Source organism: Oncorhynchus kisutch, linkage group LG22 (assembly GCF_002021735.2).
Source record: "Oncorhynchus kisutch isolate 150728-3 linkage group LG22, Okis_V2, whole genome shotgun sequence".
Classification (NCBI taxonomy): Eukaryota; Metazoa; Chordata; class Actinopteri; order Salmoniformes; family Salmonidae; genus Oncorhynchus; species Oncorhynchus kisutch.
The window spans coordinates 41,659,474-41,674,501 of record NC_034195.2 but is presented as its reverse complement, the minus strand read 5'-3'; the positions used below and the strand labels follow the sequence as shown (position 1 = coordinate 41,674,501).

At 44.0% G+C, this 15,028-nt stretch overlaps 1 protein-coding gene across 3 annotated transcripts in view; it reads right to left on the bottom strand.

Annotated features, from left to right (window-relative positions):
- Positions 1–414: 414 nt before the first annotated feature.
- The window catches only part of si:ch211-266k8.4 (carabin), a 50,072-nt gene continuing 35,458 nt past the window's right edge, over positions 415–15,028 (bottom strand). For all 3 annotated transcript variants that reach the window (XM_031801967.1, XM_031801969.1, XM_031801968.1), the window contains one exon: positions 415–996. In XM_031801967.1, coding sequence (XP_031657827.1) covers positions 918–996 — 79 coding nt within the window. In that variant the 3' untranslated portion in view covers positions 415–917. The remainder of the gene's footprint in view (positions 997–15,028) is intronic.

Here is a 15,028-nt window from a genome sequence, read left to right as displayed (position 1 = left end):
GCAGATACCCTCCCAAAACACACAACATGATCACCCACAATGTTTGTGCAGTGAAAAGTTTGAGAAAAACATTACAAGATGAGAGCCTCTGGTCAAACATGTAGGGTCTAGATGTAAATGGATGGTGCACTAGCTGCCTAAAGACATTAGTTCAGACTGGCTGCCATTTATCTAGTCAACATAACTATTTAACTCATTACAGAATCTGTCAAATCCAACAGTAGTGGCACTATCACCACTGTTCATCATAGAATACAAAATGTTACCACTATGTAGAGATGTTACATTTCTAATCTCTTGTATAGTTGTATTGAGTTGAGTTTCCTCATAAAAAATGTAAACCAAAGAGCAGGCAGTGACGCCACATGTGACCACCCTCAGAAACATTTTAGTGAATAAATGACTGACCATTAGAAGGGTTAATATTTTATTATTTCAAAACAGCTATACAATCAAAACATTGACGTCTCTACGAGTACAAGATATATTAAAACAACAACTCCACTAGAGTGACGTCACAGAAATTCAGGTAGAATTCACAACGAAATATACACACTCCCACATGAAGTGCTAAAATATGATGACACAGAAAATCCCACCTTTAGCCTAGTCGTCGCACCAGAGGGCTGAGTGAAAAGTCACTGTTCTTACTACCCAGCGAGTGCTAAATCACTGGGTAGCAGTGGTAGGACAAACATTGGAAGGGTGATATGGAGCAATGCCCCATATCAGAAGGCCCTTCCTAGGACAATGATATTCACAACTTTGAGCAGTGATTCATCTAAGACATCCAGGAAGGTTGGATCTTGCATGTGATGTTTAAAAAGTTTCCATGGGGACAGTACTCTGTAGTCCTCCGTGTTGGGTTTTGAGGGCATTGTGATAAAGAGTACCATCAAGTGCAGGTCCTCCTTTCCTCAGATGAGTTGGGACTCCTGAGTGTTCCTTAAGGGGTTGGTAGTCTTATTCAGGCAGTGACATCTTGATGGCAGTTCCCTATGACAAGTGGAGAGTGAGTGATCAGTAAAAAAAATACATTATCAATCAGTGAAAGAAGATTAAGGATGGGGCTGACAGGACTGGGGGGGGGGGGGCTGACAGGACTGGGGGGGTTGTGGCGCTGACAGGACTGGGGGGGGGGGGGGTTGTGGGGCTGACAGGACTGGGGGGGGGGGGGGGGGGTTGTGGCGCTGACAGGACTGGGGGGGGGTTGTGGCGCTGACAGGACTGGGGGAGGTTGTGGCGCTGACAGGACTGGGGGGGGGGGGTTGTGGCACTGACAGGACTGGGGGGGGGGGGGGGGGTTGTGGCACTGACAGGACTGGGGGGGGTTGTGGCGCTGACAGGACTGGGGGGGGGGGTTGTGGCGCTGCACCCCTGCTCTTTCAAACGGCATTCAACTGAAGCTAGCCACAAAACATTTTTCTAAGTCATTCTGAAAATGAATATAGTATAAATGTAGACGTGGACAAAACACACGTTGACATCCTGAAACAAAACCGACTGAAAAGATTTGCACTTAAAGTGTTGCGGCTATTTCTGTAGCCCAATGTTAAAATAAATTGCCCCGGTAAAGGTCAAAGGAATGAGTTATTTTTTGAAAGGGCTTTTCAAATTCCTCCACAGGGAAAGAAGAGAAAAAAACAAAACAGGAAGAGAGCACTAAAAGCATGGAGCTGCCTGCTGCTGGAGCACTCTCCCTCCTCGGGCTCTAAGAGCACTTCTCATTTCTCACGCAAAAGACTCCACACCAGGCTTCTGTATGGAACCTTCAATGCCCAGATGTCAAAACACTGAGGGGCACAAACAGTCAGAGAGCGGAGGGGGAATGAGACATTTCAGACAGCAACACAATGTCCCCCAGACTCCTCTAAAAGATGAACACAATGCCTGTGCGACGTTAATTATCATGACGGTTTAATACTGCTGCATTGGGGGCATTGGTGAAAAAGCTGTGGCGCTAGAGCCTGTGACACTGTTGGGGTTTGGGTTTCATGTGGGGGTCCGGAGGGGGACTGCAGATGAGGCTCGGTGATGGAGCCTTGAGCTGCTCGCAACAGGTCTCCTAGGAAACCATGCTGTGGGAGCTGGATTACAGAACATCACAGGGCCCGAAGTACTACTACAACTCTGCCTCAGAGGAGTACTCTAGTCCTCCACATTAATGAACATAGACAACTGTATTATACTGTAGCCTCGTTTAAAATCACTTCATGAAAAGCATAGTCTGATATGGCCTTGATCATGCTATATTTAGAGCTAATCTGAAAGAATTAAGGACACACACACACTCATACATACAGCTAAACATCCCCAGAGTGGTGATGGAGACATGCATAACAGCACATGCACCAAGCGCCATACACGTCGGGATTAAAATCTTTAATGTTACAATGCCCTTTTCAAATATTGTCACCCCATTATTGAGCTCTAGCCCCCACCCATGTAGTAAATACATCTTAATTTGAGGTGATAAAAAGTCTGGTGTTTTTATGTGGCCTGCAGTGTGCTGAACAGCTGCTGCCCATCGCAATACAAAAATTCTATCTTATTTTTCCATTTCATGACATAAGCCCATTTTCTGGACATATTCACTGAATTTAGTCTTCAGAAATAACACCAGGGTTTGATTTGACAGCTTGGATCCCGTGTGGATTTTAGTTTCCATAGAAATGTTTAGGTCCCGAACTTAGGTCCCGATTTCAAGTTCATAACCATCAGAAATAGTTTTTTTTGGACACCGATTTGGCTGATTTTCTTTTACACCTTTATTTAACTAGGCAAGTCAGGTAAGAACACATTCTTATTTTCAATGACGGCCTAGGAACAGTGGGTTAACTGCCTTGTTCAAGGGTAGAACAACAGATTTTTTACCTTGTCACCTCAGGGGATCCAATCTTGCAACCTTACAGTTAACTAGTCCAACATTCCAACCACCTGCCTCTCATTGCACTCCACGAGGAGCCTGCCTGTTACGCGAATGCAGTAAGAAGCCAAGGTAAGTTGCTAGCTAGCATTAAACTTATCTTATAAAAAAACAATCAATCACTAGTTAACTACACATGGTTGATGATATTACTAGTTTATCTAGCGTGTCCTGCATGGAGGAATGGGCCAAAATACCAGCAACAGTGTGTGAAAACCTTATGAAGACTTACAGAAAACGTTTGACCTCTGTCATTGCCAACAAAGGGTATATAACAAAGTATTGAGATAAACGTTTGTTATTGACCAAATACTTATTTTCCACCATCATTTGCAAATAAATTCATAAAAAATTCTACAATGTGATTTTTTTCTCATTTTGTCTCATAGTTGAAGTGTACCTATGATGAAAATTACAGGCCTCATCTTTTTAAGTGGGAGAACTTGCACAATTGGTGGCTGACTAAATACTTTTTCCCCCAGTGATAATAAAATATAACTCCAGAAGATATCTTATCGGAGTTCAGCATAACCTTGTAATGTCAGAGGTTGCTACGGCACACACAAAGTCTTATATGCGTCAAAAGAACCAGAGGCCTCGAAAGAGTCTGCCACAATGAGGAGCAAATATTGCATCTTGCTGTGAACAAAGCCACCTTTGTCAGTGATACCGAGAAGCCTTTTCTAGCGCAACACTGGCCGTGTGGGACCTGGACGTGAAAGCCTGTGAATGGCTGGGTGAGAGTGCAGTAGCGCGATCACAGGTGCTGATGGCAGGGCTACAGGTGAAACAGACCTGTGGCGATCAGATGCAATCCTTCACTCCCATATTAACTTTCAGCTCCTGGGACCTCTATGAAGGATTATCAGAGCAGAATCTATGCTGCATGTGAAAGTCTACTACTCTAGATTAGTGTGCTAAGTTGATATACTGAGATCAACATTACAACAGGATCTGGGTTAGCTACAACGCCAAGAAATTCCTTTGCCAAGAAAATAATTTTAAATCCATATAATGTGATTGACATTCAAACTCCATTAACAATGGCTAACTGTGGCTACTTGCTCTACTGAAGCATTTAGGCTAGCTGTCATGTAGTAGCAGAATGGTGGTTTCTACAGTTCTCCTACAGCCACGAGGAGAGCGTCACCACTTTGGACAAAGGGGGCAATTTTTGTCTTTCTGCTCAAGTAGACACCCAGCATACATAATTTAAATTCAATTTCACTGCAGCAGAAACCACAAAAGGGAGGGGACTTTCACAAAATATTTTCCTGGTCAATGAATGACTCCGCAGTAGGACTTTCCCACAATAGCTAAATAAAGGCATATATACACAAACACACATATTTGATCATTCTTGTCCCTTTGGAGGGGGAGGGGGGGGGGGGGTGGTCTGTTCGGTTGGAATGCGTTCTCATGATACAGCAAGTAAGACACCTATGGACAGAGGTTGGTCTATAAAAATAAATAATGCACTCACTAAGTCGCTCTGGATAAGAGTGTCTGCTGAGAATACAGGTGTGCTGCCTGGGACAAAGGTATTGGTAGGTCGAGGACCTTTAAGAGGGTCTCTACCTTAACTGCTGCTCTGACTAACCTGCAGGCCATTGACACTTTGATCATGTTCTTGAAGTGATATTTAACTCTTATCCTACAAGGTCCAGAGCATGATGGTTTTCTGTTCTACCTGATAATTAATTGCACCTACCAATGGAAGAAAAAAACCTTTAAAACTGGCTTTGAGGTCGAGAGTTGGATTGAGGGTTCTAGACAGACAAGTGGGCGTGATATTCAACATGCTCTTCCATTGTAGTCTTACAGAGTATCGGTAAGAAGTTATTAAAGAGTCAATTCAATAAATGTTTCTTCTCTTCTTGTCTGTTAAACTAGGAATCTAAACCTACAGTAGACAACTTATTGGATTACTTATCCATCTGTGACATCCACATTGCAAAGCTTCACATGGAATCATGTTTCCCAAGCATGTGCACTGTCTGGATTTCTCTGTTCCTAGTCTCCACGGAAACACTAGCCAGTCTGAACAGCAAACCAATGCTGGGAAATCAGGAGTGATGTCATGAAAAATTAAAGGCAACTGTTGTATACAGTGTTACGGGAGCATAGCGGTGGAGGCTAAGAGTATACATGTCCATAAAATGCTTTTAGTTTGTTTAATTATTGCGTTTATTCTTGACAAACAGCTCTGGTAGTCCTGGGCAGTTTGCATCGTCTCAAAACAAATATTCCCATTGAGCTCCACTGAAATATATGTAAAATAGCTGGCGCTCTGGTCATAGATCCCATGCCCCATTTCCCTTTGTTGTTGGTTACATAAGCCTTACACCTGAACAAATAAACTACTGAACCACACACACAGTGAGTGATCAGGTTCAGAGTTAAAGCATGTTCAGCAGCATATCACTACCGAGTCACCCTGCCAGCCATGTCCTAATCTGGTCCCAGTAGACCTGTACGGTCTCTCCTCCCTCAGTGCTCAGAGGGGAGGGGCACCCACCTCTCTGAACAGCAGCATATCACTACGGAGTCACCCTGCCAGCCATGTCCTAATCTGGTCCCAGTAGACCTGTACTGGGACACCCACCTCTCTGAATAGCAGCATATCACTATGGAGTCACCCTGCCAGCCATGTCCTAATCTGGTCCCAGTAGACCTGTACGGTCTCTCCTCCCTCAGTGCTCAGAGGGGAGGGGCACCCACCTCTCTGAACAGCAGCATATCACTACGGAGTCACCCTGCCAGCCATGTCCTAATCTGGTCCCAGTAGACCTGTACTGGGACACCCACCTCTCTGAACAGCAGCATATGGCCGTATCCAGTTGCGACCCGTCATTCATGAAGGTTTTGAGCCCCACATTTTTTGCAAAAGATAAATAAATACAGGCTTTCCTGTTTTGCATCAATCATTTTGGCATTAATGTGTCACATATCAGTTTGCAAACAATGTAAAAGAGATATATAATTGAGTTAATAAAGCCGCATACAAACATGGTCCCTCTGTTGTTTTCTTGAGTAAGGCAGCTCCAAAATGCAGGTGTTTCAGCCTAGCTCAGTGCTTTCTGTGGTGGTGGTGCAACCCAGCAGAAAATACAGAGCATTGCTCCATGATTGGCTCAGTGTTCAGTCACTTATGAGGATATTACGTCACCGCCAAGTCGAAGGGTAGAGCAAGAAAATGCAAGCCCCTTGGGTGCTGCCATATAGTTACATTAGAGGTGCCCACCCAAGAAGGCTCAAGGTCATTGGCCACAGATTACATCAAATCACATTTCTACAGTAGCTTTGATTGGACTGATAATGTCAACATCATACTTTCAAAGTCATAGCTAGCAATTATCATGAAGTCTAAGATTAAGGGTCTCTTTTCCTAGTTTGCTGGCCATGCTGTCAATGAAGCATGATTTGTGCCACGCTCAAAACAACTGCTAACTCAGAAATGCAAATCTGAGTGAGTTCAAGACAACTGGGAACTCGGGGGGGGGGAAAACAAATACATTTTGAAATGTCATTAGCAGTATAGCTGCAGTATGGCTGGTGGCATTGTCATGCTGGAGGGTCATGTCAGGATGAGCCTGCAGGAAGGGTACCACATAAGGGAGGAGGATGTCTTCCCTGTAACGCACAACGCTGAGATTGCCTGCAATGACAACAAGCTCAGTCCGATGATGCTGTGACACACCGCCCCAGACCATGACGGACCCTCCACCTCCAAATCGATCCCACTCCTGAGTACAGGATCTTATTGGTCACATACACATGGTTAGCAGATGTTAATGCGATTTCACAACATCTCCCTTATTACACGCACACACACGTAAAGGAATGAATAAGAATATGTACATATATGGATGAGCGATGGCCGAACGGCATAGGCAGGATGCAGTAGATGGTATAGAGTACAGTATATACATATGAGAAGTAATGTAGGGTATGTAAACATTATATAAAGTGGCATTGATTAAAGTGACTAGTGATACATTTATTACATCCAATTTTAAATTATTAAAGTGGCTAGAGATTTGAGTCAGTATGTTGGCAGCAGCCACTCAATGTTAGTGATGGCTGTTTAACAGTCTGATGGCCTTGAGAAAGAAGCTGTTTTTCAGTCTTTCGGTCCCAGCTTTGATGAACCTGTACTGACCTTGCCTTCTGGATGACAGCAGGGTGAACAGGCAGTGGCTCGAGTAGTTGTTGTCCTTGATTATCTTTTTGGTCTTCCTGTGACATCGGGTGGTGTAGGTGTCTTGGAGGGCAGGTAGTTTGCCCGTGGTGATGTGTTTTGCAGACCTCACTACCCTCTGGAGAGCCTTGCGGTTGTGGGGGGAGCAGTTGCCGTACTATACAGCCCGACCGGATGCTCTCGATTGTGCATCTGTAAAAGTTTGTGTGTTTTTGGTGACAAATTTCGTCAGCCTCCTGAGGTTGAAGAGGCGCTGTTGCAACTTCTTCACCACGCTGTTTGTGTGGGTGGACCAATTCAGTTTGTCCGTGATGTGTATGCCAAGGAACTTAAACTTTCCATATTCTCCACCACTCTCCCGTCGATGTGGATAGGGGGCTGCTCCCTCTGCTGTTTCCCTGATGTCCACGATCATCTCCTTTGTTTTGTTGATGTTGTGTGAGGTTGTCATCCTGGCACCACACTCAGAGGGCCCTCACCTCCTCCCTGTAGGCAATCTTGCTGTTGTTGGTAATCAAGCCTATCATTGTAGTGTCGTCTGCAAACTTGATGATTGAGTTGGAGGCGTGCATGGCCTCGCAATCATGGGTGAACAGGGAGTACAGGAGAGGGCTGAGAATACACCCTTGTGGTGGTGATGTTTCTTACCCTCACCACCTGGGGGCGGCCCGTCAGAAAGTCCAGGACCCAGTTGTACAGGGTGGGGTCGAGATCCAGGGTCTCGAGCTTAATGACGAGTTTGGAGGACACTATGGTGTTAAATGCTGAGCTGTAGTCAATGAACAGCATTCTTACATAGGTATTCCTCTTGTCCAGATGGGTTAGGGTAATGCGCAGAGTGATTACGATTGCGTCGTCTGTGGACCTATTGGGGCGGTAAACAAATTGGAGTGGGTCTAGGGTGTCAGGTAGGGTGGAGGTGATATGATCCTTGACTAGTCTCTCAAAGCACTTCGATAATCGTTTAGCTCAGTTACGTTAGCTTTCTTGGGAACAGGAACAATGGTGGCCCTCTTGAAGCATGTGGGAACAGCAGACTGGGATAGGGATTGATTGAATATGTCCATAAATACACCAGCCAGCTGGTCTGAGCATGCTCTGAGAACGCAGCTAGGGATGACGTCTGACCAGCTGGCTGGTGTATTTATGGACATATTCAATCAATCCCTATCCCAGTCTGCTGTTCCCACATGCTTCAAGAGGGCCACCATTGTTCCTGTTCCCAAGAAAGCTAACGTAACTGAGCTAAACGATTATCGAAGTGCTTTGAGAGACTAGTCAAGGATCATATCACCTCCACCCTACCTGACACCCTAGACCCACTCCAATTTGTTTACCGCCCCAATAGGTCCACAGACGACGCAATCGTAATCAGCCTTGCAAGGGTTAACACATTTAAATGTTTAACTTGCGTTGGCTGCAGTGAAGGAGAGTCTGCAGGTTTTGGTAGCGGGCCGTGTCGGTGGCACTGTATTGTCCTCTAAGCGAGCGAATAAGTTGTTTAGTTTGTCTGGGAGCAAGACATCGGGGTGCGCGATTTGGCTGGTTTTCCTTTTGTAGTACATGATTCACTGTAGACCCAGCCACATTCCTCTCATTTCTGAGCCATTGAATTGCGACTGTACTTTGTCTCTATACTGATGCTTAGCTTGTTTGATTGCCATGCGGAGGGAATAGCTACACTGTTTGTATTCGGTCATGTTTCCAGTGGCCTTGCCCTGATTAAAATCAGTGGTTTGCGCTTTCAGTTTTGCGCGAATGCTGCCATCAATCCATGGTTACTGCATTGGGGAAGGTTTTAATAGTCGCTGTTGGTACAACATCACCGAAGCACTTGCTAATAAACTCACTCACCTAATTAGCGTATACATCAATGTTGTTGTTCAACGCTATCCAGAACATATCCCAGTCCACGTGATCGAAGCAATCTTGAAGCGTGGAATCAGATTGCTTGGACCAGCGTTGAACAGACCTGAGCACAGGCGTTTCCTGTTTTAGTTTCTGTCTATAGGCTGGGAGCAACAAAATTGAGTTGTGGTCAGATTTGCAGAAAGGAGGGCGAGGGATGGCTTTGTATGTGTCGCGAAAGTTAGAGTAACAATGATCCAGAATTTCCCAGCCCGGGTCACGCATTCGATATGCTGATAAAATTTAGGGAGCCTTGTTTTCAGATTAGCCTTGTTAAAATCCCGAGCTACAATAAATACAGCCTCGGGATATGTGGTTTCCAGTTGACATAGGAGTCCAATGAAGATACTTCAGGGCCATCGAGGTCTCTGCTTGGAGGGGGGGGGGATGCACACGACTAATTATAATTGAAGAGAATTCTCTTGGTAGATAATGCGGTCGGCATTTGATTGTAAGGAATTATAGGTCAGGTGAACAAAAGGACTTGAGTTCCTGTATGTTGTTATGATCACACCACAACTCGTTAATTATAAGGCATACACCTCCGCCCTTCCTCTTACCAGAGAGATGTTTGTTTCTGTTGGTGCGATGCATGAAGAAACCAGGTGGCTGTACCGACTCTGGTAACGTATCCCGAGTGAGCCAAGTGTCCGTGAGACATTCCTTCGACGATAAAGGCGAATCTGACCATCACCCCCGGTGAGACAAAACCATGACTCGTCAGTGAAGAGCACTTTTTGCCAGTCCTGTCTGGTCCAGCGATGGTGGGTTTGTGCCCATAGGCGACGTTGTTGCTGGTGATGTCTGGTGAGGACCTGCCTGACTACAATAGGCCTACAAGCCCTCAGTCCAGCCTCGCTCAGCCTATTGCAGACAGTCTGAGCACTGATGGAGTGATTGTGTGTTCCTGGTGTAACTCGGGCAGTTGTTGTTGCCATCCTGTCCCACAGGTGTGATGTTCGGATGTACCGATCCTGTGCAGGTGTTGTTACACGTGGTCCGCCACTGCGAGGGCGATCAGCTGTCAGCCCTGTAGCGCCGTCTTAGACGTCTCAGTATGGACATTGCAATTTATTGCTCAGGCCACATCTGCAGTCCTCATGCCTCCTTGCAGCAAGCCTAAGGCACTTTCACGCAGATGAGCAGGGACCCTGGACAACTTTCTTTTGCTGTTTTTCAGTAGAAAGGCCTCTTTAGTGTCCTAAGTTTTCATAACTGTGACCTTAATTGCCTAACGACCGTTCCACATGTGCATGTTCATTAATTGTTTATGGTTCATTGAACAAGCATGGGAAACGGTGTTTAAACCCTTTACAATGAAGATCTGGGAAATTATTTGGATTTTTACGAATTATCTTTCAAATACAGTGTCCTGAAAAGGGGGTGTGTCTTTTTTCCCAGTTTATGATGACTACATTGATTTGGGGTTGAGTTTCCTCAGCCAGTGTGTTACATGTGCAAAAGTATTAAATCTCACAACTCGATGAAACCGTCACTCTTGCGCAGACATTTGGAAAATAAGCCACAGGAGTTTGAGTGAGAATTAAGACAACTTTCGAGTAGTAAGACAAGTATGGAGGGCAACATATACTATTAATAAGAAGGGGCTAGAAGCATTTTCTATATAGGGAGCTACCGAGTGGCTAGGACAGGCATGCCCCGTACTATTGTGTAGGACCTAATTCTTTCTCGTGCTGCAGATATGGCTGGAACAATGCTGGGGGAAAAGGCCCCAAAGACTAGACAGACAATGCCTTCATCAAACAACACTGTTCCACAACACACCAGTTACATGGCAGGAGATATTTTGAAGCCAGTAAATTCTATGCCTTACAGCTGAATGAGTCAACAGACGTGGCGGGCCTGGCACAACTCCTGCTATATGTCCGTTATGTTTATGGGGGGTTAATTAAGGAAGACAGACATCGCCTTCTGGAAACCAGGACAACAGGAGAGGATATTTTTAAAGTACTGTACAGCTTGTGACATCAAATGGACTTTGGTGGTCAAGATGTGTTGGTATCTGTACTGATGGTGCAAAAGCCATGACAAGGAGACATAGTGGAGTGGTAACGTGCCTGCAAGCAGTTGCTCCCGATGCCACTTGGGTACACTGCAGCATCCACCGAGAGGCTCTTGCTGCCAAGGGAATGCCTGACAGCTTGAAAGACGTTTTGGACACTACAGTGAAAATGGTTGACTTTGTTAAAGCAAGGTGCCTGAACTCTGGTGTATTTTCTGCACTATGCAATGATATGGGCAGCGACCATGTAATGCTTGGTTATCAAGGAGCAAAGTATTGACAAGCTTTTTTTTTAATTGAGAGATTTAAAAGTTTCCCTGACCATAATTTTCACCTGTCTGACCGCTTGCATGATGACGAGTTTCTCACACGACTGCCTATCTGGGGGATGTTTTTTCCTCACCTGACTGATCTGAATCCAGGATTACAGGGACTCTCCACAACTATATTCAATGTGTGGGACAAAATTGAGGCTCTGATTGTAAGATGTTGGAGCTCTTCTCTGTCTGCATTAACAAGGACAACACACAGGTCTTTCCATCATTATATGATGTTTTGTGTGCAATTTCTTAAATTTAATTAGGCAAGTCAGTTAAGAACAAATTCTTATTTTCAATGATGGCCTAGGATCAATGCTCTAACCACTAGGCTACCTGCCGCCCCAAATGAATAAGCTTACAGACAATGTCAAATGTGATATAGCGAAGCACCGTAGTGCGTTGGGTGTGCAATTATGCAGGTACTTTCCCAAAATGGATGACACAAACAACTGGATTCATTATCCCTTTCATGCCCTGCCTCCATTTCACTTACCGATATCTGAACAAGAGAGACTCATTGAAATTGCAACATGCGTTTCTGTGAAAATTGAATTTCTGGATAGGCGCTCAGAGTATCCTGACACTGATGCCCTTTGCAACCACGTAGCTATGTGAGAGTGGATTCTCGTCCCTCACTAGTATGACAACTAAATACAGGCACAGACCGTGAGTGGAAAATAATTTAAGACAGACCCTCTCCAATACAACCCAACATTGCAGAGTTATGTGCATCTTTTCAAGCACACCCTTCTCATTAACCAGTGGTGAGTAATTCACAATTTCCGATTAACAAATTAGGTTTTATATGCAAGATAGTTAAAGAGCAAAATTATTTGATTATATTATTATTTGTGCCCTGGTCCTATAAGAGCTGTCACTTCCCATGAGCCGGGATGTGTGAAGTAACAGAGGGGTGCTAGAGGGGGTATGCAGCTGCAGGTTGAATGTTTGAAGGTGTACGGGACTATAAAAAGTTTGGGAACCATTGTTCTTGAGCTACGACCTGAAGATCACTGATGTCATCATGATTCAACTTTTTTTAATACATATAAAAAATCTTTAAAAAGTTGAGTTCCCAGTTGTCTTGAAAGTGCCATAAATCCAGAGAATGGCAGATTTTTATGAAAGTTTGATGACAAAATTTGTCCACGAGGGACCGCCACGCCACCTTCATGTTCACGTGAGAACAAGGTGAGTCCAAAAATGTCTTGTATGCTGTTGCATAAATTATGTAATATGCCAGGTAAATATGTATTCTGTAGCTAAGAAAGTATTACTAAGTGTGCCTCACCCTAATAATTTGGTCTATTTTCACCTCATGTTCTGACTTGGTGGTGCAATTGTAGCCTATAAAACTGTTTATTTTTTTTGAAATGTAATCATCAAGCTTTCATTGTCTGCTTATATGAGGCGGCAGGTAGCCTAGTGGTTAGAGCGTTGGACTCGTAACCGAAAGTTTGCGAGATCGAATCCCTGAGCTGACAAGGTAAAAATCTTTCGTTCTGCCCCTAAACAACAGTTAACCCACTGTTCCTAGTCCATCATTGAAGATAAGAATTTGTTAACTGACTTGCCTAGTTAAATAAAGGGATAAAAAAAATATATATATATATATATCAATTTTGCCCCTTTATTTATCCTACAGTTCTGACTTGGTGTACAGGGAGAACACCGTAAAAAACTGTGCATGTTCTGAATTCTGTTGCTGTAAATTGTCATTGCTCGCTCATTAATGTCTTAATCGAAATTACGCTTATCTGCTTGTCGTCCTCTTATGCCATAGTTTAACCATCTGAATTGTCAGTATAAAACACATTTGTTTAAGCAAGTCAGCCTTTTCAGCTATGTTTTTTTAAAGGCAATAATTTTGTGGGCACCATTTGTCACCGTTATAGTGCAATTCATGTATTGTTTAGTGTTGTGTAGTGGCTTTGTTGGCATGCATCTCACGTTTTAAATTTTGCCCCACCAAGATTTACATGCTAAAATCACCACTGGCCATATCATGACACACATACACTGCTCTTCCCATGCATCAACACTGTGCCTCTCTAAAGGGATATCCTACAGTACGTTTCATAATCCCCCTCCAAGTCCCACACAAACATACAGTTGAAGTCGGAAGTTTACCTACACTTAGGTTGGAGTTATTAAAACTTTTAAATAGACCTCCACAAGTCTGGTTCATCCTTGGGAGCAATTTCCAAATGCCTGAAGGTACCACGGTCATCTCTACAAACAATAGTATGCAAGTATAAACACCATGGGACCACACCGCCGTCATACCGCTCTGGAAGGAGACACGTTCTGTCTCCTAGAGATGAACATACTTTGGTGCGAAATGTGCAAACCAATCCCTGAACAACAGCAAAGGACCTTGTGAAGATGCTGGAGGAAACAGGTACAAAAGTATCTATATCCACATTCAAACGAGTCCTATATCGACATAACCTGAAAGGCCGCTCAGCAAGGAGAAGCCACCACTCCAAAACCATCATAAAAAAGCCAGACTACGGTTTGCAACTGCACATGGGGACAAAGATCGTACTTTTTGGAGAAATGTCCTCTGGTCTGATGAAACAAAAATAGAACTGTTTTGCCATAATGACCATCGTTATGTTTGGAGGAAAAAGGGGGAGGCTTGCAAGCCAAAGAACACCATCCCAACCGTGAAGCACGGGGATGGCAGCATCATGTTGTGGGGGTGCTTTGCTGCAGGAGGGACTGTTGCACAAAATAGATGGCATCATGAGGGAGGACAATTGTGTGGACATATTGAAGCAACATCTCAAGACATCAGTCAGAAAGTTAAAGCTTGGTCGCAAATGGGTTTTCCAAATAGACAATGACCCCAAGCATACTTCCAAAGTTGTGGCAAAATGGCTTAAGGACAACAAAGTCAAGGTATTAGAGTGGCCATCACAAAGCTCTGAACTCAACCCAATAGAAAATTTGTCGGGCAGAACTGAAAAAGCATGTGCGAGCAAGGAGGCCTACAAACCTGACTCACTTACACCAGCTCTGTCAGGAGGAATGGGCCAAAATTGACCCAACTTATTGTGGGACGCTTGTAGAAGGCTACCTGAAACATTTGACCCAAGTTAAACAATTTAAAGGAAAAGCTACTAAATACTAATTTAGAGTGTCTGTAAACTTCTGACCCACTGGGAATGTGATGAAAGAAATAAAAGCTGAAAAATCACTACTATTATTCTGACATTTCACATTCTTAAAATAAAGTGGTAACTGACCTAAGACTGTAGATTAAATGTCAGGAATTGTGAAAAACTGAGATTAAATGTATTTGGCTAAGGTGTATGTAAACTTCTGCCTTCAACTGTACATACAGTGATGTGGGTGGGGCTGACTAACTAGTCAGTGAGGCAAACAAGTGTGCCAGTCTATGGCACTTGTGTCTTAATTTAAACAGACAGTTATAGCTGTCGCACATATTTTGCTTGCCATTTCATGAATAAAGTTAGTCTTAAATATGTCAACTGTATTTACGTAATTCAATTGCTTTTGTTGGAGAGGGATGGTTTACTTGTCTTATTTACATACACCCGTTGAGTCACAAAACCACAAAACAATGTGAATGAACCGGAAGCACAACTTGTTCAGTCATGAAACACATGGTTGTGAACTCTGTA